At 36.6% G+C, this 24,033-nt stretch overlaps 1 protein-coding gene across 2 annotated transcripts in view; it reads left to right on the top strand.

Moving 5' to 3' along the window:
• The window catches only part of LOC149830511 (E3 ubiquitin protein ligase DRIP2-like), a 35,541-nt gene continuing 11,508 nt past the window's right edge, over nucleotides 1-24,033 (top strand). Inside the window, exons 1-5 of one of the 2 annotated variants that reach the window (XM_090016558.1) lie at nucleotides 1-487; nucleotides 1,736-1,835; nucleotides 12,570-12,897; nucleotides 13,300-13,742; nucleotides 13,883-13,933. In XM_090016558.1, the coding sequence (XP_089872684.1) occupies nucleotides 373-487; nucleotides 1,736-1,835; nucleotides 12,570-12,897; nucleotides 13,300-13,742; nucleotides 13,883-13,933 (1,037 nt within the window). In that variant the 5' untranslated portion in view covers nucleotides 1-372. The remainder of the gene's footprint in view (nucleotides 488-1,735; nucleotides 1,836-12,569; nucleotides 12,898-13,299; nucleotides 13,743-13,882; nucleotides 13,934-24,033) is intronic. The other variant, XM_090016559.1, reaches the window with a different exon arrangement.

The raw sequence follows: 24,033 nt of genomic DNA on the forward strand, positions 1-24,033 counted from the left end.
TTTTGGTTTTTGCCTTTTCTTCTCTCTAAGCGCTACACTGCAGCTCCCATCATTCTGTCTCCCAATTGTGATGAAAAAGCACACTTCCAGCAAGCATTTCTGAATTCGGCAGTTCGACTAACCCCCATCAAATTCCCGTCTTGAATCTATAGCAGCCTCTCTCTCTGTGGCTCCTACTACTTATAGTTGCCCTCTTTTTTAGCCCCTCTTTTCTTCGATTCTAGAGTCTCGGCCACCAAACAGTAGGAGGAAAGCGGGAAGATCGATCTGAGAGAGGAGGCAGAACCAGTCTATCCTTCTCGTCGTGAGAAATAGTCACAAGATGTAGGGAAAGATGAGACCTTTGTGGGTTCTGAAGTTGGTGGCGTGTAGATGACGACCCAGGTGGTGAAAGTCCGGAGGGTGACCCTTGCTGCTTGCATGACATGCCTTCTCTGCAAGAAACTGCTCAGGGAGGCCACCACCATATCGGAGTGCCTTCATACTTGTAAGATTCGGGGTCTCTCTGGCTTCTTGCATGAATATGTTGGTGGCACTCATTCTTTCGAAATCATGCATCTATTTCCATGCTTGTGATTTGGGGATTGCCTTACTCTTTTAATAAGAGGTAACAATATCTGAACGTATCCATGCTTTTAAGATGTGGATCTCTCTCTCTCTCTCTCTCTCTCTCTCTCTCCATGTACACACGCACACACACAGAAGGTAAGAGCTTTTATTAGTTGACTGCGTGTATGTTAAAGCTAGGCATATGCATATTTGGATAGGATTCATGGCATGCACTCGTGAGCCATAGGTATGCATTCTTTGCATGGCAATGGGGAAATGCCACTTTGATGTGTTCATGGGGCATGCACATTTGAAGGCTCTTAATAATAAGCACCAAGAAAATTGGTTTTTTCCCGCAGACGGAAGAAAACAGTGTAAAATTGTTGCAGATTACTTTTCTTTTTCCGATTTCTCAGGTTCCATAAGTGACCAAATTGATGGGGATCATTCCTAAAAAGGCTTGGTGAGTGAATATTATAAAATAAAAAGAAGGGTGTCAGTTTGAGGATTTAGCCATTATGTGGAAAGAAATTATATCTATAATTTGCTCAGTTTTAGGATGTATAAAAGCATTTTAGGCGCATTTATAGAAGGTTGGCATTCTACAGACGTTGCCATAAGCCTGCGCGTAATAAGAAAAAACATGAGGATGACTTGTTATCCTACAAAACGTACTTGGGCACAATGATTTTTGATATCCAGTTTCGTATTCTGTCCATCTTAGGATCTGACTGATGACTTGGAAAAGATACTTTTTTGAAAAGTCTAGGCTCTAAATTTCAATAACATAGTGTCCACCAAGATGTATTTTAACTTCTTCACTTGTTATCTCTTACTCATCTTGGATCTCAAAGATCATATACCATGGTGCCAATCTACTTTTTATTAAAACAATTGACGAACTTGCAGTTGAATGTGAAAATCATCAAATTGGATATGTGAGTGTGCATGTACTTTCTTACATTGGTCATTTATAGTCGTGGTTTTTTCATCATGCTTATTATTACTTTGTCTTGGATTGGATAATGAACCTTCTTTGTTCATTATGCTTATTAGTAGTATGGCTTGGATTAGATAATGAAGCTGTGTTGTTTCCATGAACCTTATGTTCTTTATTATGTAATTGCAACAATAGAGATGGTACCAATGCTGATTCTGACATGCTTTTGCTTTCAATTTGAACTAGTCTGTAGGAGGTGCATTTATGAAAAGCTTACCGATGAGGAGGTAGACTGTTGTCCTATTTGCAATATTGATCTGGGTTGTGTTCCTGTGGAGAAGCTCAGGTAGCTCTTCCTCATCTTGCTTCTTCTGTTTTACTTGTGTTTTTTATGCCTTTCTTTTTAACGGGTGTTACTGTTTCATTCCTAAGTATTTCTTGGCACTGTGGTATGTGATCCAAATTCTTCATGTAATATAAGTGAAATAATTATATATTGGTAACTCGCTTTTAAGGAACATCCTGCTTAGGGAGATCTATTACAAAGACAGGACCTTGCATGGCATTTTCTTAAAGGATTTCATGTTCAGCAGACATTTCCCCTCAAAATGTGACCTTTAGAAGCTACCATTCTCCATGCTATTAATTAGAAATTCAGGTATTTCATTTTTGAAGATAGTGTGACTCTAACTGGTCCAGCTATCTTATTCAACTTACCTTAGAAGTGCAGTTGATATGGAATATTTATCTTCATGAAGTCATAACATGTTAAAAGTATTTTGACTTGAATAACTTCTGATATTGGTATTGTATGTCCATTTTAGCTAACAATTGTTAGGAATAAAAAATTGTAGCTTGTTGATTTTGTATCTTAAAGAAGATGAACCATTGAATGATCTTTCTTTCTCTTCCAATCGCTTCAAAGATTGTTGTATAAGGTATTCACATTTTAGTCAATGGTGCATTTTGACCAACTTACTTTACATAGGTTTTCAGTTCAATGTTGTATATCTTTTGCTAATCATGTGCAATTACATGTTTAGAAGCCATAATAGATAGTGCTCTATGTCACATACGTGCGGGTGCGGCGATGCGGCACTTTAAAAAAAACTAGGGTGCGGGAGGGTATATATATAATTTTTAATTGTTAACAATAACACTAATGAAATAAAAAACAATCATCATAATATCATCAAATCAATTCATCATCATGCATGCAATAAATCAAATTAACAATCTACAATTCTATTCTTCATCATAAAAGTTAAAAACTAACACCACAATTAAATCAACCTAAATATATTATAGAAACAATTAAATAAGTAAAGCAGAAAAAGAAGTAAATTATACAACATACTAATAAAAGAAGCAAACAATACATAATTACATACCAAAAGTTTATCCTACACAATGTATATGACAATGAGTTAATGAATCCTAATAATTTTCTGCTTCATCATCAAATGTATCATAGGAAGGAAGACTGCTCAGATAAGTCCATGTTTGTAATGTTGAAATTATGCTCTCCCTCTAAGTCACACACTTTTGGATTTACATCCCAAAATTTGTATGATCCTTGTCTGCAAACCCAATTTAAAATGTTAAATATAAGTATATTTAAATAAAAAAACTAAAAAATATTCAAATAACTGAGAGAGCAATTAGTACCTGTATTCATCATTGGTTCGCGAAAGTAGTCGAAGATTAGAATGAACATATACTAAATCCTCTGCACGCTTGCTAGTAAGTTTGTTTCTCTTCGTGTTGTAGATTTGAGAATATGTGCTCCAATTTCTTTCACAACAGGATGAACTAGCAGGTTGAGATAACAATCTCAATGCAAGATGTTGGAGAAGAGGTGTTTCTGATCCAAATGTTGACCACCATGTGATAGGATCTATATTCTTCTCCTCTCTCGCTATTATTGTTTGTCCATATAATCTCGAAGATGAAAAATTTTCAAACTCTTGTGTGACTTGTTTTAGAATATGTGATTCTCGATAGTCTTGTCATACACATATTTCAATGCCTTAATAGCTCTGGGTCTAAATTTGGAGGGACACGACCAACACCACATTTCTGCCACTTCTTTGCATAATATTTTGGATTGAGAGAATGTGTCGTGCAATGCAAAAGAGTGTTGCTCTTATCCCATCTTCTGACTAAAATTGAATGAATATGATTAAAAAATCATGAATCATCCAATGCAGGATTTTTTCTCTCATGCTTTAAAACTACAACTTGTATTTTTTTAATCATATTATCCCACATTTCATAAACTTTGTGAAGCATGAGCTCATCCTTATCAACTTTTCTCAATATTTTCTAAATAGGTCGCGTAAACTGAATGAAGTATACAACTCTATCTCAAAACTCACCATCAACAATGATTTTTTTTTTTAATTTCTTGAGCCTTGACAACATCATCAACACGATAGAATGTCCAATTCTTATCAGTCACCATATTAACCAAAATATTATTCACTTTCTTAATCCTTTTCACCGTCACAATGATGGACACAAAACATGTTTTAGCAATCTTCAACAATTTCAGGTCAGAATGCCTATTAAACATAACATTAGCACGATGGTAGTTAATAACAATTTTTTTTTCTAATTTTTCAACCCACGAACATATAGCATATGCTGGTAATTTTTCTTCTTCTTTGGAGTTGCAGATGCTCTTGAGGGCTAGATTCAAGCCCAGTGCTATACAAGGAGTCCGAAAAATAAGAGGATACTCACTCTTCAAACTCATTACTGCACTTTTACAAACTGAAACTTTTTCTGTAATGATTTTCTCTACTTTCTGATCACCCACTTTTTTTATTACTTCTATAAACAATCCCTTCAAATACTCAATATTTTTATATTTTCCAGATGCATCAACTGCTTTCAAGAATACTAAACCACTAAGCGAAGAAGCAATGAAATTAATCAGTGGATGCCTTTGAATATCTATCCACCCATCAGAAACAATGGAAAGTCCATTTTGTTCCCATGAATATTTCTTAATCTCTAGCAATTTCTCAACATTTGCCCTCTCTTCTACAAAAATTATCGTTCGTAGTTTTTCTGAGCTTGGAGGTACATAGCTACTCAAATTACAATTTGTCAGTGAAGTAACTAAATCCTTCCAATAAGGATTTCTAGCTGCATTAAATTGAAGTAAACTAGAATAAAAATACCTCCTTACTATTCTATCTATCTCCTTCATTCCATATGTATTGAATTATGCTTGTATCATTCCTCTTCCTCTACCACCTATACTCACTTTTCTTTTCTTTTGAGCATTTTCTTAGTGACTTAAAAATGGTACACTAATTGTACAAGAATCACTCATTGTCTTCCTCTTCTAATATTCATCTTGTATTTTTTTGTATTGTCTTCGCATTGCCTCATCAACTCTTTTGTATCCTAAAATGTCATATCCTGATATCTTCAACCTATGTCACATGGGTGCGGGTGCGGGTGCGGGTGCGGGTGCGGGTGCGGGTGCAGGTGCGGGTGCGGGGTGTGACACTTTCAAAAAACTTGGGTGCAGGGGTGCGGCAAAAATAGTATATATATATATATATAATTTTTAAGTTTTAAGAGTTAACAATAGTAACACTAATGAAATAAAAAATAATTATCATAATATCATTCATCATGCATGCAATAAATCAAATTAACAATGTACAATTCTATTCTACATCATAAAAACTAACACCATAATTAAATCAACCTAAATATTTTATAGAAACAATCAAATAAGTAAAGCAGAAAAGAATTAAATTACATACCAAAAGTATATCCTACAATGTATATGACGATGAAGTAATTGATCTTAATAATTTTCTGCTTCATCATCAAATGCATCATAAGAAGGAAGACTGGGCTCAGATAAATACATGTTTGCAATGTTGAAATCATGCTCTCCCTCTAAGTCACACTCTTCTAGGTTTACATCCCAAAATTTAGATGTTTCTTGTCTGCATTACAAACCCAATTTGAAAATGTTAAATACAATACAAGTATATTTAAATGAAAAACTAAGAAATAGTCAAATAACTAAGAGAGCAAATTAGTACATGTATTTATCATTGGTTCGCAAAAGTAGTCGAAGATTTGAATGAACATATACTAAATCCTCTGCACGCTTGCTGGTGAGTTTGTTTCTCTTCATGTTGTGAATTTGAAAATATGTACTCCAATTTCTTTCATAACAAGATGAACTAGCAGACTGAGATAACAATCTCAATGCAAGACGTTGGAGAAGAGGTGTTTCTGATCCAAATGTTGACCACCATGTGATAGAATCTATATTATCTTCCTCTCTCGCGAGTAATGCTTGTCTATATAATCTCGAAGATGCAATTTTTTCAAACTCTTGTGTGACTTGATTTAGAATATGTGCATCTGGATAAAGTCTTGTCATACACATATTCTATGTCTTGATAGCTCCGAGTCTAAATTTGGAGGGACACGTCCAATACCACCTTTCTATCACTTTTTTGCATAATATTTTGGATTAAGAGAATGTGCCATGCAATGCAAAGGAGTGTTGCTCTTATCTCATCTTCTGACTAAAATTGAATGAATATGGTTAAAAAATTCTGAATCATCAAATGCGAGATTTTTTTCTTCATGATTGAAAGCTACAACTTGTATTTTTTCAATCATATTATCCTACATTTCCTAAACTTTGTAAAGCATTGACTCATCCTTATCAACTTCTCTCAACATTTCTCAAATAGGTTGTGTAAATTGAAGGAAGTATACGACTCTGTCCCAAAACTCATCATCAATAATGGATTTCTTAATTTCTTGAGCTTTGACATCATCATCAACACGATAGAATGTCCAATTTTCATAAGTTATCATGCTAACCAAAGCATTCATCACTTTCTTAATCCTCTTCACCATTACAATGATGGACAAAAAATGTGTTTCAGCGACCTTCTATAATTTCAGGTCAGAATGCCTATTAAATATAGCATTAGCATGATGGTGGTTAACAATAAAATTCCTAATGTTTTTGACATTTCTTTCTAAATCTTCAATCCATGAACATAAAACATATGCTGATCAATTTTCTTCTTCTTTGGGATTGCAGATGCTCTTGAGGGCCATATTCAAGCTGTGTGCTACACAGAGAGTCCAAAAAATATGAGGGTATTCACTCTCCAAACTCAATGTTGTACTTTACAAACTGGAGCGTTGTCTGTAATGATTTGTACTACTTTCTGATCATCCACTTCTTTTATGACTTCTATAAACAACCCCTTCAAATACTCCACATTTTTATATTCGCCAGATGCATCAACTGCTTTCAAGAATACTGAGTCACTAAGCGAAGAAACAATGAAATTGATTAGTAGACGCCTTTGAATATCTGTCCACCCATCAGAAATAATGGAAACTCAATTTTGCTCTCATGAATATTTTAATATCTAGCAACCTCTCCACATTTGCCTTCTCTTCTGCAAGAAGTGTGGTTCGTGGTTTTTCTGAGCTTAGAGCTACATAACCACTCAAATTACAATTTGCCAAAGAAGTGACTAAATCCTTCCAATAAGGATTTCTAGTTGCATTAAATGGGAGTGAACTAGAATAAAAATACCTCTCTACTTTTCTATTAATCTCGTCCATTCCATATGTATTGAACGATGCTGCTATTGTTCCTCTTCCTCCTACATCCACTTTTCTTTTTTTTTTAGCATCTTCTTGGTGGCTTCCAAATGACACACTAATTGCACAAGAATCACTCATTGTCTTTCTCTTCTCGTATTTTCTTGTATTGTCTTCGCATTGCCTCATCAACTTTTCTGCATCCTGAAATTCCATGTCCTGGTATCTTTAATAAATGAGCTTTAACTCTTGTATAAGACCCAACAAAATCTCTTTCACAGAGCTTGCATCGAAATATCTTGTTTTCACTACCTCTTTCAGTTTTTGCAAGCTTATCTATATGTACCCATAGTGGCCCCGCATCATCACTTTCGCTACAACTATCAGCAACACTAGCAACATAACTCACATGTGGGGATGAGGATGGCGCAAGTCATTTCTCTTTATCCATCATTTTTGTCCTAAAAACATAAAAAAAGTTATAACTTATATTAAAATCAATCAATTATGCACACAATCAAGATTTATAATATTGAATGCAAAGCAGGAAAGCCAAAGAAGTAATTCCATTCCTCCATCTCCTCCTGTAAAAATGTTTTCTATCAAAAGTGTACTTTTTAAAAAATCTCTCTAAAAAAAAGTCTCTCATTTGGAAAGGTCGAAAACAGTATGGTTATATATGTATGACTCAACTGAGTCATGGGCTGACTTGGCGAGTCATTCTAAAACTCAGCTGACTCGGCCGAGTGAGCCCATGATTCAGCAAAGTTTTGTTCATTTCTGGGTTGACCCAGTAAATGCCTGAGTGAAACCGAGTCACTAGGTTAACTCGGCCAGTTTTTAAACCATGCAATTAGGACCTGTCCCTAAGTGGTTAAAACCCCTTGGCCGCCAAATCAGTTCCACTCATACTCTATATCATCTCTATCTTCATATCCCTCATTGGGATTTCATTGTTGCAAGTTGTTTTTATCAAATCAGACTCCACAAATGTGATCTTACATCATTTGAGTGAAAATCAACATTTAAATCACCAAAATCTGACACTTGTGTTCAAGATTTTTTGATAACTCAAGAATCAACAATTGACAAAACACAAGATTTTGTGATTTAAAAAATCATATTTTGTCGCTCAAAATATATGATCCAAGGGTTGTTTCTCATTAAATCGACTATGTTGGATTCATCTGTGGGGTCGGATTTGATCAAAACAACTTGCATCATAAGATTTAAAAGGGGAATGAAGATGGGGGATGACATAAGTGATGACTGAAACTGAACTTGGCTCCCCTCCTTGTTCACCAGGGAGACTCCTGCTTTGGCTCTAGGCAAGGGATACACATCTCTGGTATCAAACTTATACTACAACAACAACAACAACTACGCCTTCATCCCAAAACAATTGGGGTCGGCGATATGAACCAAAAAAGAAAATCATTCTGGGTCTTCCACATGAATCCTTCTCCTCTAATCATTTCTATCCAATGCCATGTCCTCGGTGAGGTTCAAAGCATTCATATCCTTTCCTATCATCTCCATCCATGTCTTCCTAGGCCTACCCCGTCCTCTTTTAACTAATATATTTTCCCATTTCTCCATCCTTCTAACTGGAGCATCATTAGGCCTTCGCCGAATATGTCCAAACCATCGTAAACGATTCTCTCTCATCTTATTTTCAATGGGTGCAATGCCTACATTCTTACGTATCTCCTCGTTCTGAATCTTATCTTTTATTGTATTTCCGTATATCCATCTAAGCATACGCATCTCAGCTACACTCATTTTTTGAATATGGTGTCTCTTGGCAACCCAACATTCTGTACCATATAGTAAAGGGGGCCTAATAGTCGTCCTATAAAACTTTCCCTTCGATTGTAATGGCATTCTACGATCGCACAACACTCCAGTTGCACTTTTCCATTTTATCCACCCAACCTTTATCCTATGATTTACATCTCCATCAATTTCTCCATACTTTTGAATGATAGATCCCAAATATTTGAAACAATCATCCATCGGTATTTCTTGCTCACCAAGCTTCACTACACTCACATGACTACTTCGTTGCTTACTAAACCTACAATCCATATATTCTGTCTTACTCTTACTCAACTTAAGACCTCTTGCTTCCAATGTCTGTCTCCATAATTCTAACTTAGCATTAACCCCAGCTATATACTCATCAATCAAAACAATATCATCAGCAAACAACATACACCACGACACATTTTCTTGAATTGATCTCGTAAGCTCATCCATCACTATAACAAATAGGAAAGGGCTTAAAGCAGATCCTTGATGTAACCCAACCGTTATAGGAAAATTTGTTGTCATCCCTCCACAAGTGCGGACATTGGTTACTACTCCTTCATACATATCTTTAATTATACTAATGACATCTTTTAGTATAATTATGACATCTTTTAATTCGAATGCCTTAAAGGTCGCTTCCCAACAACATATTCATCATATCAACACTAACTCAATGCATATAAAGAAAATCTCAATTTCATTAGACAACGTATCATGGAGACAATAAAAAACAACCCACTGCGTCATGTAGAATGAATAAAAAAAACTACTGCGAGAATGAATCAGAAACTAAAAAAACTGCTGACGGCGGAGCTCATAGAGAGATAGAGAGAGAGGCCTCGAGAGAGCGAGAGAGCTCCGGAAAGAGGGAGAGGCACACCTGAGACGCAATGAAGGTTCGATGGAGGTCGACGATGCAGTGAAGGTCCGGCGACGGTGTCGACAGCGGTGGCCGACGACGCGACGAAGGTCCGGCGACGTGTCGACAACACGATGACGGTGGTTGCAGGTCGTCAGCCAGATTCAGGCCGACAGAAGGCCCTCGTAGAGAGACAGAGAGAGGAGTCAGCGTCGGCGAAGGCATCGACTTCAGGAGGAAAACTCGGGAGGATTAGGGCAAAAAAAATTTGCCCTAATCCTCCTCCCCCCAACCCTTTTCATCAGACATTTTTTTGTCCAAAAAATGAACATAAATGACCCTGGGTGCATTGACCACACCCAGGGTCCCATTGACCGTACCGGGTGCCACACCCGCACCCGCGTCGCATCTATGCCGGTGCGGCACCCAGTTTGTCGAGTCCTTGTGACTTAGTCTTCAACAAATAAGCCTTAACTTCTGTGGAAGACCCAATAAAATCTCTTTTACAAAGCTTGCATCGAAATCTCTTATTTCTACCACCTTCTTTAGTTTTTACAAGCTTATGTATATGTGCTCATAGTAGCCTCTCATCATCACACGTTGCAATAACACTCCAAGTACCACTACCAGCAACACTAACAGTAGAACTTGCATGTGGGGATGAGGATAACACAAGTCCTTTCCCTTTATCCATCATTTTTGTCCTGAAAACAAAAAATTTATTATATTAAAATCAATTAGGCACACAATCAAGATTGATAATATTGAGTGCAAGGTCAATAAGTTATACATTTGGATGCATTCACAAGACTTTTCTTCTAAAAAATATAGTACGTAAAATTGTGTTTTAGCAATAATAAAAATATAATAAATAAAAACTAAAAAAGGATCTTTCACTCGTGTTCACAAGAATAATTAAAAAATTTGACAAAATCAGTACCCAGAAAAAGCACAATCAATTGAAACCCCTCTATTGAGTGAACCAATTAATCATAAAGATTTATATTTTTCTTAGAGGGCATTTTTTTTTATGAAATCCCTCTATTTATCTTTATTGAAGAATTAACTTTGCAAATTCATTAATTAAAAAAAGATGTGTTTACAAGGGGATTTGAAACCCTAACCAAATTAAGACGCATATAGGGCGCTAACCAAGGTACCTTTGTTGCCATTGTTGTGAAAAAAAAAACACATCCACACAACCGTGCAACTTGTAGACACACGAACTAACTAAAATCTCTTGACATTCCTAACTTACAAAAAACATAGTTGCAGTGGATTTGGGCTATTCTGAAACTGGAGATGTGTTTATCATCACTTATTTACTGGAAACTAAGCTTCAGATTAAATTGATTTAAACGAAAAAACCTCGATCTTTTATCATCTTCTAGTGCGGTATGAGTGGCTGACTTTTTGTAAAAATAAAAATACCTCATTAAGTACATATTTTCCACTAGGTAAGTTATAGATAATACATTTGTAGATTCAGATTAAGCAAACACCTGCAACTGAAGTTTTTGGAGCTGTTGAGGACCGTTAGATAGAAGTAATACAAGCCTCTGATTTACGTTACATTTCAAAACAATTAGAAGCAACTGAGATCTGAAAGCACAGACTTATAAAACAAGGAAAGAAACAATCTACATGAACATCAAATTCCCATCAATGAAGTTAGCAAAAATGCTCAAACATAAAAAAGAAATGTTTGTTTCATTGACGAGGGAAAAAAGATTGAGAGAGGGAGAGGTACACAGAGATAGGGGGGCGGGGGTTTAGCTGAGAAGAGCGAGAGAGACGAGGGGAGAGAGAGGGAGGTACACAGAGAGAGGGGGCGTGTATTTAGCCGAGAAGGGAAAGAGATTGAGAGAAAGAGAGAGGTACACAGAGAGGGGGTGGGGGTTTAACCGACAAGAGCGAGATAGACGAGGGGAGAGAGATTGAGAGAGAGAGGTACACAGAGTGGGGGGGGGGGTTAGCCGAGAAGAGCGAGAGAGACGAGGGGAAAGAGATTGAGAGAGAGAGAATGGAGACATACCTCCTGGCTGTGCCGAAATCACCACGTTAGACTGGAGTTGCCTTGCCTTTGCTGGGTTGGAGATGGAGAAGAGGAGGATGCGTCGGGGTCGGAAGGGGGGGGGCAAATTTTTTTTGCCCTAATCCCCCCCCCCACATTTCATCGGGATTTTTTTAAGTCCAAAAATTGGACACTTAAGACCCAGGGTGCGTTGACCGCACCCAGGGTCGGTTTGACCTCACCGGGTGCCGCACCAGCACCTGCGTCGCATCGCGTTGACGCGGGTGCGGCACCCGGTTGGCCGAATCCTTGTGACATAGATAGTGCTACTTTCTCGGGTTTCAGACGATTTGTCTCGTCTTGCTGCGTAGCATTAATTTGACCAACATTCTTATGTCCTCTTTTACATGGAACTCCTATGATATCATCCATAACTATAACAAAACCCAACAGCTTCACTGCCATCAAAAGATTTTGCCAGTATTCAGTATGTATGTCACTGTTTGCGAGCCTGTTTCAGTTAAGTCAGTTCATTGATTTGTAAAATGCCATTATGGGATTTACATTTTCATTACCATGACCAGAAGTCAATCACATGATTCCCAGGTTTTTAGCACACATGATTAGCCAAAAAATGAATCTGGTTGGGCTTTTGCATCATTTTCTTCTCTTCCCGCTGGATATGGTTTTCCTGTTGGAGTCTCTGGGTTTATTCATGAATTGCTTCTGGGATATGATCATCCTGTTTCTTATCTTTGAGCACTAGTGTTTCCGTGTTTCAGGCCAGATCATAATTTAGAAGATGTGAGAAACAAAATATTTCCTCTCAAAATGAGCAAGGCTAATGCAGCAGATACTATGCCTTCCATTACATTACCTATTAGGAGAAAAGAGAGGTCTCTTTCTTCATTGGTTATTAGCACCCCTCGTGTAACAACACAAACTGGCTTAACTGGGAGAAGAACTAAATCTGTTGCTAGAAGAGCTGCTTCTTTGCGTGGATCCAACTTTGTTAAGGATGAATCCATGAAACCCAAAGCAGAGAATGCAGAAGACCATCACGATAGCTCATGTTCTCATGAGACCCCTGATGAGATCACGCGAAAGCAGGTACGTAATGAACTATGGCATATTTTAGTTGGTAAGCAAGTTGTATAGACTTCATATGCACTATTTTTTTGCTTAGTTACATTTGAACTATGTTGAATGACACATTGGTTCCATCCTTTCTCACATTTCTGTGCTCCAAGATTCACCATTTCTGTAGTACAATGGTTCCTCAAATGCGACATCTTTGTGCAATATAAAATGAAGTGGATAAGGTTTCCTCTAGTTATGTTTCTCCAAGAAAGCTTTCTGTAGGTTGAACGAAAAAACCTTCATTAAAAAATGTGGCTTACATAGCAAAGAATTGGATCTATTGGAAGCTGAGACTTTACGCTTTTTGCTTACTGTGTATTCATTAAATTGTCAAAAACTATACATAACTGTTCACTTATGAAATTTTGGCAGAATCCATCTTATGGAGAGCCATCAAATTACAATTGTAATAGCAATACAGAGAATGAAACAGAACAACATCTTGGAAAAGCTGGCCTTTGGAAACCTTTGAATTGTCTATTTGAAGCTGCAACTAGGCCAAAGTCTTTTAAGTCAAACTTTCAGGCTTCTGCTGTCAAGACAGAGCGACCTGATGATCCTGATACTGCTCTGAGTATTCATAAGGCAAAGTTTAAGGAGCATGCACGTAAATCAAAACTCCAGGATGATAAGAAAGGCACTACTGCCCGTTCAGGGTTGGGTAAAGCTAGAAGACTTCATGTAATTAGCCGGAAGCGGCCAGCTATGTCAAGGGAGATGGGCATTTCATCTCAAACCATGCTTAGTGCTGCCCGCATAAAACGCGAAAGAAGAATCAGTCCTGTTTGGTTCTCCCTTGTGGCATCTGATAACCAGTGAGGAAGTTCTCTAATCACTCAAATAGTGATGACTCTATTAGGAAATAATATTGAGAAAATTGTGTTGGCATTATGGTTTTAGCATTTTTCTATTGAGTCTGTTTTTTTCCCTCTAATGCTTGGTAAATTTAATGCAGGGAAGGTGATGAAGCTTTGCCACAGATCTCTGCATGTTACTTGAGGATAAAGTAAGTTGGTTAGATTCATCATCTCTGAGCTCTAAAATGCCTCATCAAAATTGTTTTGTTCCATATATATATATAGGGTTAGTATTTGCTGCCCTCATGGGTAAGGAACCCTCTCGTAAAAAACTGTAATATTTTTAACTTTTTAATGTTTTTTGCACATCTTACCCTCCAGATGTGATCTACATGTTTGGGTTAGTAGAAATGAGTGCTTGGATCATGTTATTCCAATACGTATGTAAGATTTTGCAGGGATTGAAAAATCTATGACCTATAATGTACCAATATTTCAACCCTCATAAATGTTAAAAAATGTAAATGTATATATAATGTAACTAGGAATTTTGTTAAGTTTTTTCTTTCTTTTTGTTGCATTTGAACTAGTCAACACATGATGACTAGTCAACATAAGGAACCCTTGGGGTCCCAAAGACTCCCTATGGCCCTCTTCTCTTTATATATATATATATATATATATATATATATATATATATATATATATATATATATATATATACATTGGGCCAAGCCCCACATCAAATGTATGCTACTTGCATGTGTTGAGATCAATAAAAACATTTATTTTTTAACTTTTGTTTTTGTCCTCCTTTGTGGGTGTTCATTTTGATATTTTGGTGAAACTCTTTTGAGTGTCCACTTTTGGTGATTTAGTGAACATCTCCGTGAAATGAAATGGGGATCTTCGAAACACGAGCTTTGATTAACAAGAGCAAGTGTCAAGAATGACACTAAAGCATAACCCTTAAAAAGGGTATAACTGGAAACAAAATAAAAATAAAAATGTATTCTTTATTGATATGAAAAACCAATTGCTTAAGAAGCATTGGAGTTAAATACAAGAGGGGCTGCACCCCTTTATATACACAGCTGAAAGAGGACTCAATAGAGCTGTTGGGCACAGTCCAACAGCTCTATTTAGAGCTGTTGGAATGTGTCAGTCCAACAGCTCTATTAAGAGCTGTTGGACTGTGTCAGTCCAACAGCTCTATTGCTAGTCAAGTTTGGACAGGACTTGACTAGCAACAGTCATTCTAGTTCAAACTGAACTAGATGACATAAAGACAAAAAATAAAAATAAAGGAAAAAAAAACAGAAAAGAAAGAAATTAAAAATGTATTTATATATATAATAATATAATATTATTATATATACATATATGTACAGTTTTACATTTTAACACTCCCCCTCAAACTTACGGTACAATGAGCGAAAGTTTGTCTAAGAGAAAGTGAAATCGGGGAGCAGCGAGAGGCTTTGTAAAGAGGTCTGCTAACTGATATTCTGAAGTGACATATGGCAGATCAATTATCCCGTGTAGATATTCCTCTCTGACGTAGTGACAATCCATTTCGATGTGTTTGGTGCGTTCGTGGAATGTTCTGTTACTGGCAATGTAGATCGCACTTTTGTTGTCACAACACATTTGTGAAGCCTTTGTTGCTTCAACTCCCATGTCAGCAAGCAGTCGTCGGAGCCAAACTACTTCCATGGTCGTGGTTGCCATGGCTCTGTATTCAGCTTCGGTGGATGAGAGAGATACCTTCTGCTGCTTTTTACACCTCCACGAGATTAATGATTCCCCTAAAAAGACACAAAAGCCAGTGGTTGAGTGTCTGTTATTGGGATCACCTCCCCAATCAGCATCAGTATATGCAATTAAATCAAGAGAAGAGGAGGAAGATAAGAAAAGTCCTCGTGAAAGAGAGGACTTGATGTATCTGATAATACGCATGACTGCTCCCATATGAACAGAAGTAGGAGCATGTTGAAATTGACTTGCTGTATGAACAGCATGTGCTATATCTGGTCTGGTAATGGATAGATAGGAAAGTGCCCCGACAAGCTGTCTGTAAGGAGTAGGGTCTGCAAGAAGTTCTCCATCATCAATCTTCATTTTAACATTAACAACTTCTGGAGTGTCAACTTTCTTATCATCAGTAATACCAGACCTGAAAACAATATCAAAAGCAAATTTAGTCTGAGATAATAAATATCCTCTAGGAGAATAAGCAACTTCAATGCCTAAAAAATATCTCAACAAGCCCAAATCAGTCATTTCAAAATGAGATTTAAGAAGTGTTTTGATTGTTTCAACTCCCTGTTTATCGCTTCCGGTGATGATCATATCATCCACATAAAGAAGAAGCACAATGATTCCTGCATCAGAATTCTTAATAAACAAAGCAGTGTCAGTTAAACAGAATTGAAAACCAATATCAATCATAACACGACTAAACCTATCATACCAAGCTTTTGGTGCTTGTTTAAGTCCATAAAGAGCTTTTTCTAAGCGAAGGACTTTACCCTTAGGAATACTTAGACCAGGAGGGGGTTCCATATATACTGCTTCAACTAGCTTTCCATTTAAAAAAGCATTTTTGACATCCATTTGAAAAATAGACCATTTTTTGATAGAAGCTAAGGCAATTAAGGTTCGGACAGTAGTCATACGAGCCACCGGAGCAAAGGTTTCTTCATAATCAATCCCATATTCTTGGGCATAACCTTTGGCTACTAAACGGGCTTTATATCTTTCAAGAGTACCATCACTCTTGGTTTTAATTTTATAAACCCATCGACATCCTATAGTTTTCTTCCCTGGAGGAAGATCCTGAATATTCCATGTAGAAGCCTTTTCAAGTGCATCTAATTCAACTTTCATGGCTTCTATCCATTTGATATCATTTTTTGCTTGAAAATATGTGGATGGTTCTTCATATGAGTGAATTAATGCAATAACTGCCCTATATGTGGGTGAGAAAGACTCGTATGATACAAACTTTTCTGGAGGCCTCGAGATTCGGGATGATTGTCTAGTTGGAATGTTAGAATATTTCTCAAGTGCACATGGAGTATTAGACTCTTGTCGCCTGGAATATTGAATACTAGTATCTCTATGAACTTCTTCATTTTCAACATTAAGATCAATAATTCTTGGATCATCATCAAAGTTACAATCAAGGTCATATTCATCAGATCTTGATGTTAGATCTAGCAAAAAGGAGTACTCAGTGACGTCTTTTAATTTTCTAAAATCAAAGAAGCTCTCCTTTTCAAGAAAGGAAACATTTCTAGACACATATAGTTTATTATTTTTGAAGTCAAAACATCTATAACTTTTCTGGTTTTCAGCATATCCTAAAAAGGCACAGGGAATCGCACGAGGGGAAAGTTTATCATTTTTGTCAGTAAATATGAAACATTTGCACCCAAATATTCTTAATCTAGAGTAGTCTGGAGAAATGTTCATAAGTTTTTCAATGGGAGTGATATTTTGTAACGAAGAAGATGGCATCCTATTAATGAGATAGGTGGCAGTTAAGGCAGCTTCTGCCCAAAAGTCTTTAGGGACTTGATTTGCTATTAATAAAGTTCTAGTGGTTTCTATAATATGACGATGTTTTCGTTCTGCCAGTCCATTTTGTTGAGGTGTATAAGGACAAGATCTTTGATGTGTGATGCCATGCAATTTAAGATAATTTTGAAAATCTGTGGATAAAAACTCTCCCCCTGAATCTGTGCGAAAAATAATAATATCATTTTGAAATTTGTTTTTAACCATATTATGAAAAGTTTGAAAGTATGAAAATACTTCAGACTTATGTTTGAGAAAGTACATCCACGTATGTCGGGAGAAATCATCGACACAAATAACATAGTAAACAAATCCTCCTTTAGAAATTACTGGTGCAGGACCCCAAACATCCGAGTGTATTAATTCAAGTGGTCTTGAAGAGAAAAAGGTTCTGTTCTGAAATGGTAATCTTTTCATTTTGCCGAGAATACAATCTTTACAATCAAATGATTCAGAGTTACAAAATTTCCCTAGATTTGGAAAATGTTGGATTTTGGCTATATGTGGGTGACCAAGTCTCTTATGCCACAGTTCCAACTCTATTTTTTGAATATTATAACAAAAAGCTTTCTTCGGCATTTCCAAAAAATCCATGTAATAGAGTCCTCCTTCTCTATGGCCTTCCCCAATCAGCTTGCCTGACTGGCGATCCTGTACCCAACAACCATGAGAAGAAAAAGAAATATTACACCCATAATCAGAAATTTGAGATACAGATAAAAGATTTAAATTTAATTTGGGAACATGTCTAATTTCTGGAATAAAAAAATTTTTTGTTTTATAAATTTTTTCAAAATCTCCTATTCCTTCTATTTCAAGAGAAGTCCCATCAGCAGTAAAGACCTTTGACACACTTGTTTTATTTTTAACACATTTGGATAGACTTTGATTATTTGGGGTCATATGAAAAGATGCACCAGAGTCAAGAAGCCAAGAAATTTTACCTAAATCAGAAAAAGATGAGGCTGCTGCGCCGGTTGAAGCTTCAGATGAGGAAGAGGCACCTTTGATGAGAGGCTGAAGGATCTCCATTAGTTGGGTCAGGGAAACTGGTGCATCCTGATCTTTAGGCTCCGATCCAGCAATTGCAGCTCTTTTTTCTCTCAGCTCCTTAAGTTTGGGACATTGTGGCCTGTAGTGTCCCGGTTCATGACAGTGATGACAAATAACTTTCTTCTTATCATAGTCACCATTTTGTCGGTTAAAGTGAGGAGGCCTATATGATCGAACATGATTCCCTGGTCTAGACACGGCTAAAACGGAATCATCTTCAATTTTTAAAGAACCTTTCCGGAGACGATTTTCTTCCATTGTTAACTCTTCAATAGTTTCCACAATAGAAGGAATTTTTCCCCGGTGAAGTAGGGCCGATTTAGTGGTTTCAAATTCCGGCCTTAATCCAGTGATAAACTGGTAAAAATGTTCAACATCGAGTTGTTTCTGACGAAGCTCGATGTCTTCGGCACAATGCCACTTTGGTTCTAAAAGGGAAAGTTCTTCTCAAAGTTCGGACAACCCATTGTAATATTCACGAATAGTTTTGTCTCCTTGTGTCATCATTCAAACTTTTTCTTGGAGGTTGCACACGTGTGCAATATCTTTAAGGGAATACATATTCTTAAGGTATTCCCATGCCTTATCGGCATGATCAAATTTGGCAAGACTTGAGCATTTTTTAATGTCAACGCTATTGATAAGCCATGACATTATCTTCGCATGAGATATTCTCCATTCTTTCCATTTCTTCTCGTATGAGGCAATAGCCTTGATTTTCTCTTCTTCCGATAGAGGGACGTTTTTATCTCCCTCCTTTTTAGTAAGAGATAGCTTAGGTTCCGAATCGGAACCATCCACAATCCCCCATAAGCCTTTTCCCCATATATGGTGCTTCATGATTGAAGCCCATGTTACATAGTTCGTATCGCTTAGTTTCATAGGCATGATGGTGACTTTATCATTGTCATCCATCGATTACAAGGAGAGAAAGAATAGGGATAGAAGAGAAACAAGAAGGAAAATGAGAAAGAAAGAAAAAAAAAAAACAATACAACAAGATGTGAAATCTTCTCCAATGAAGTGATAAAACACTTCTCTTCAAGTGGCGAACACTTTTGCAAACGGGCACGGAAACCGAGGCAGCTTTTCCTCAAGATTTAGTACTTCCGCGGCTCTGATACCATGAAATGAAATGGGGATCTTCGAAACACGAGCTTTGATTAACAAGAGCAAGTGTCAAGAATGACACTAAAGCATAACCCTTAAAAAGGGTATAACTGGAAACAAAATAAAAATAAAAATGTATTCTTTATTGATATGAAAAACCAATTGCTTAAGAAGCATTGGAGTTAAATACAAGAGGGGCTGCACCCCTTTATATACACAGCTGAAAGAGGACTCAATAGAGCTGTTGGGCACAGTCCAACAGCTCTATTTAGAGCTGTTGGAATGTGTCAGTCCAACAGCTCTATTAAGAGCTGTTGGACTGTGTCAGTCCAACAACTCTATTGCTAGTCAAGTCTGGACAGGACTTGACTAGCAACAGTCATTCTAGTTCAAACTGAACTAGATGACATAAAGACAAAAAATAAAAATAAAGGAAAAAAAAAACAGAAAAGAAAGAAATTAAAAATGTATTTATATATATAATAATATAGTATTATTATATATACATATATGTACAGTTTTACATTTTAACACTCCGGAGGAACTCATTTCCTTATATGGTATCAGAGCATGGTGATCAAGCTGAAATTGTTTTCGAAACATTGGGAAGCGTGCCACTCCAAATTTGAAAGTGTTGAAGAGCTCTTGCAATTTCTATTCGAAGTGCTCGTGATTGATGGCATTTGCTTGGTGGTAGAGTACTCGTGGCTTCCACCGTTACTCCCGTTCTTTTCTCTCCTCTTTCTCTATTCTTTTTTTTTTACCTTTGTAAAACTGGATGACAATGAAAATGTCACCGTAAAACCCATTAAGCTCAATGATTCAAACTATGTAATATGGGCTTCAATTATGAAGCACCTTATATGGAGAAAAGGGTTGTGGAGATTAGTGGATGGGACCGATCCGAAATCCAAACTAATCCTTACCAAAGTAGAAGGTGAGAAAGATGTACATCTTACGGAGATTGAAAAAAATAAGGCAATGACCACTTATGAGAAAAAGTTGATGGAATAAAGAATGAGATATGCCAAGATTATGCCTTGGCTCATTAGTAGTGTCGACATCAAGAAATGTTCAAGTCTTGCTAAATTCGAACATGTAAACAATGCATGAGATTATCTTAAGAGAATGTATTCTCTTAAAGATATTGCACATGTGTGCAACTTACAAGATAAGATACAAAATATGGTTAAGGGGACAAAAGCATTAGAGAATAATATAATAGTTTGTTTGAATTATGGGAAGAGTTGGCTTTTCTTGAATCAAAGTGGCATTGTTCGGAAGACATAGAACTCCGTCAAAATCAAATAGATGTGAAACACTTTTATCAATTTATTAATGGATTGAGATCGGAGTTTGAATCCATCAAATTCGCTCTTCTCCATCGAAGAAAAGTCTTTTCGATAGAAGACACGATATAAGAATTAAGTATGGAGAAAAATAGGCTTAAAAAAATAATCTATAAGAGTGATGATGACTCAGTTCTAGCCGTGTCTAGACCGGAAAACTATATTCATACCTACAAACCCCACACTATGGAAGGCCAAATGATGAGAAACAAGGCAATGAGCATGAAAGAAAGAAAGTTATTTATTACTATTGTCGTGAACCGAGACATGTAAAAACATATTGTCCTAAATTGAAGAAACCTTATGAGAAGAAGGTTGTCTTTGTTGAACCTCCACAAGAGTCGAGTGAACCATCTATTGGAAACATGTCCTTAATATAATTAGTGGAGGCTCTTCAACCTCTACTCAAAGGAGCATCTTCATCCACCAAAGCCGTGGTCTCTTCTTTCGGCTTCTCCGATCTCGTTAAATCTCTTTGGCTTCTTGACTCAGGTGATTCTTTTCATATGACACCAAATAATGATATGTTATCCGAATGTCATAACTCAAGTGGGTCAAATGTTTTCACCGCCGATGGAACATCTCTTGAGATAAAAGAAAAAAAAATTGAAAACATTTCTCAAAAAAATTTTGTATTCCAAAAATTAGATATATTCATAATCTAAACTTAAATATTTTATCTATTTCTCAATTATCTGACCATGGATGTAATGTTTCCTTCTTCTTTCGTGGTTGTCGAGTGCAGGATCGCCAATTAGGGAAGGCCATAGCGAAGGTGACTTGTAATACATGATTTTTTTGAAAATACCCAATAATACATTTTGTTGCAATGTTTAGAAATTAGATTTGGATCTATGGCATAAGAGACTTGGTCATCCTGGTGTATCCAAGATTCAGTTTTTTTCAAAGATTTTTTTTTGTAATTTTGAAAAATTTATATTGTGAAAATTGTATTCTTGGTAAAAATGAAGAGATTATCATTTAAAGAAAGAACCTTTTGTTTCTTCTCGATCACTTGAGTTGATACATTCAGATGTGTGGGGACATGCACCTATTATATCAAATGATGGTTTTATGTATTATGTAATTTTTGTAGATGATTTTATGAGACACACTTGGATTTATTTCCTTAAACATAAGTATGAAGTTTTTTTACATTTTCAAATATTTCACAATTTAGTCAAAAATCAATTTAAGAATGATATTTTCATCTTTAGCACGGATTGATGGAGAGAGTTTTTATGAAAAGAATTTAAAGATTACCTAGACTTATACAATATCACACATAAAAAATCATGTCTTTATATCCCTCAACAAAATGCTTTAGCTGAAAGGAAGCATAGGCATATTATAGAAACAACAAGGACTTTACTTGTTACAAACCAAGTACCTAAAGATTTTTGGGCTGAAGCTACATTAGCTGCAGTTTATCTTATTAACAGAATGCAATCCTCTTCTTTAAAAAATGCATCCCTTATTGAAAAACTTAAAAAAAAATCTCAGATTACTTTTGGTTAAGGGTTTTTGGGTACAAGTATTTTGTTTTTACTGACAAAAATGATAAACTCTCTCATAAGGCTATGTTTTGACTTTAAAACTAAAAGGCTATATGTCTAAAGGAATGTATCATTTTTAGAAAAAGAAAGTTTTTTTAAAACTGAGAAAACTAAGAAAATAAATGAGTATTTTTTTCTGTTGGATTTAATTCAAAAGATTGATGATTGTGATATTGATGAAGACCAAGAAGTTAAAAATGATGTGATAAGTGAAGAACAATCTCATAAAGATCAAGATTGTATCCAATATTCCAGCCATGGTAATTTAGAACATCCATGTGCCCTTGAAAAGTATACCAATAATGAAAAACAGGGAGAGATACAAAAATCCTTAAAAATTTTGTGTCCTATGAATCATTTTCACCTAAGTATTAAGCCTACATTGCATTAATACATTCCTATATAGAACCTTCCAACTATGCTGATACAAATGAACATCCTGAGTGGGTAGAAGCTATGAGAGTAGAATTAGATGCCTTAGAAAAAATGAATACTTGGACTATTCAAGACATTTCCCCAGGAAAGAAGCTTATAGGTTGTCGATGGGTGTATAAAGTTAAAACCAAGAGTGATAAATTTTTTGAAATATACAAAGCCAGATTAGTTGCCAAGAGATATTCCCAAGAGTATGGAATAGATTATGATGAAACCTTTGCTCCAGTTGCTAGAATGACCACACTTAGGACTTTAGTAGCTCTTGCCTCTGTGAAAAAAATGATGCAGCGTGGGGATCAACTTCTTGACGCACGTGGGTGCCGGAAATGAAACACGATTCCCACGATCATACGATGAGCAAAATGACGAAATACACAAGTGCAATAATGAACAAAACTTGAATTTATTTCATAGGCATAATTAAAGAACACATAAAAGTTTTATAATTGAAGGAAAAAGAAAGCAATAGGAAACAAGAGAATAACAGAATAAAAAAAACTGCAGGCAAAAGAATGTCCGAGAAAGGCTTGGTTGGAAATTTAATCACGTCTCTCCACGCAACCCTAAAACAGGGTATTTATAGATTACAAGTGGATCTGGGTCTTGGGTCTGTGGCCCCTGTACCCGAGACAACTTCAATCTGCTGATGGATCTGGGACACCTCAGACCTTCGCTCGCCTAGAGTAGGTGCGTAGGGCCACGTCCCTGCATCGAGGTACCTTGCTTGCGATCGAATCCAACTCCTGGGTTCAATTGTCCATCCCATTTGGGTCGGGTTTCCTGGTCGTGCCTGAGTCACGCTGTACAGGTCGGATCCTGCTCTGCATCATTCTCCTCTGGTTGGGAAGAAGTCGGCTCTGACGACTTGTTGTCACCACAGTAAGCATATAGATCAGACACATTGAAGATAGGTGAAATATGCCAATCTTCGGACAGTTCAAGGAGGTAGGCATTTAGACCCAATCGCTGGAGGATCTTGAAAGGGCCATATTTCTTAGGACTTAACTTGCCATAAGTATCCACTGGGAAACACTCAGGACGCAGGTAAACCCATACTAACTGACCAACGTGAAACTGGACATCTCGACGACCTTGGTCTACGAAAGCTTCGTAACTTTCAACAAGTTTGGCTCAGACTTGTCTGTGAATATCATTCTTGTATTCAACAACATCAAATGCGTCTGGGGCTAGGTTTGGGAGACTAGACACAAGTGCTAGATCTAC

The sequence above is a fragment of the Nuphar pumila genome, chromosome 8, assembly GCF_984573655.1.
Source record: "Nuphar pumila chromosome 8, dmNupPumi1.hap1.1, whole genome shotgun sequence".
Taxonomy (NCBI): Eukaryota; Viridiplantae; Streptophyta; class Magnoliopsida; order Nymphaeales; family Nymphaeaceae; genus Nuphar; species Nuphar pumila.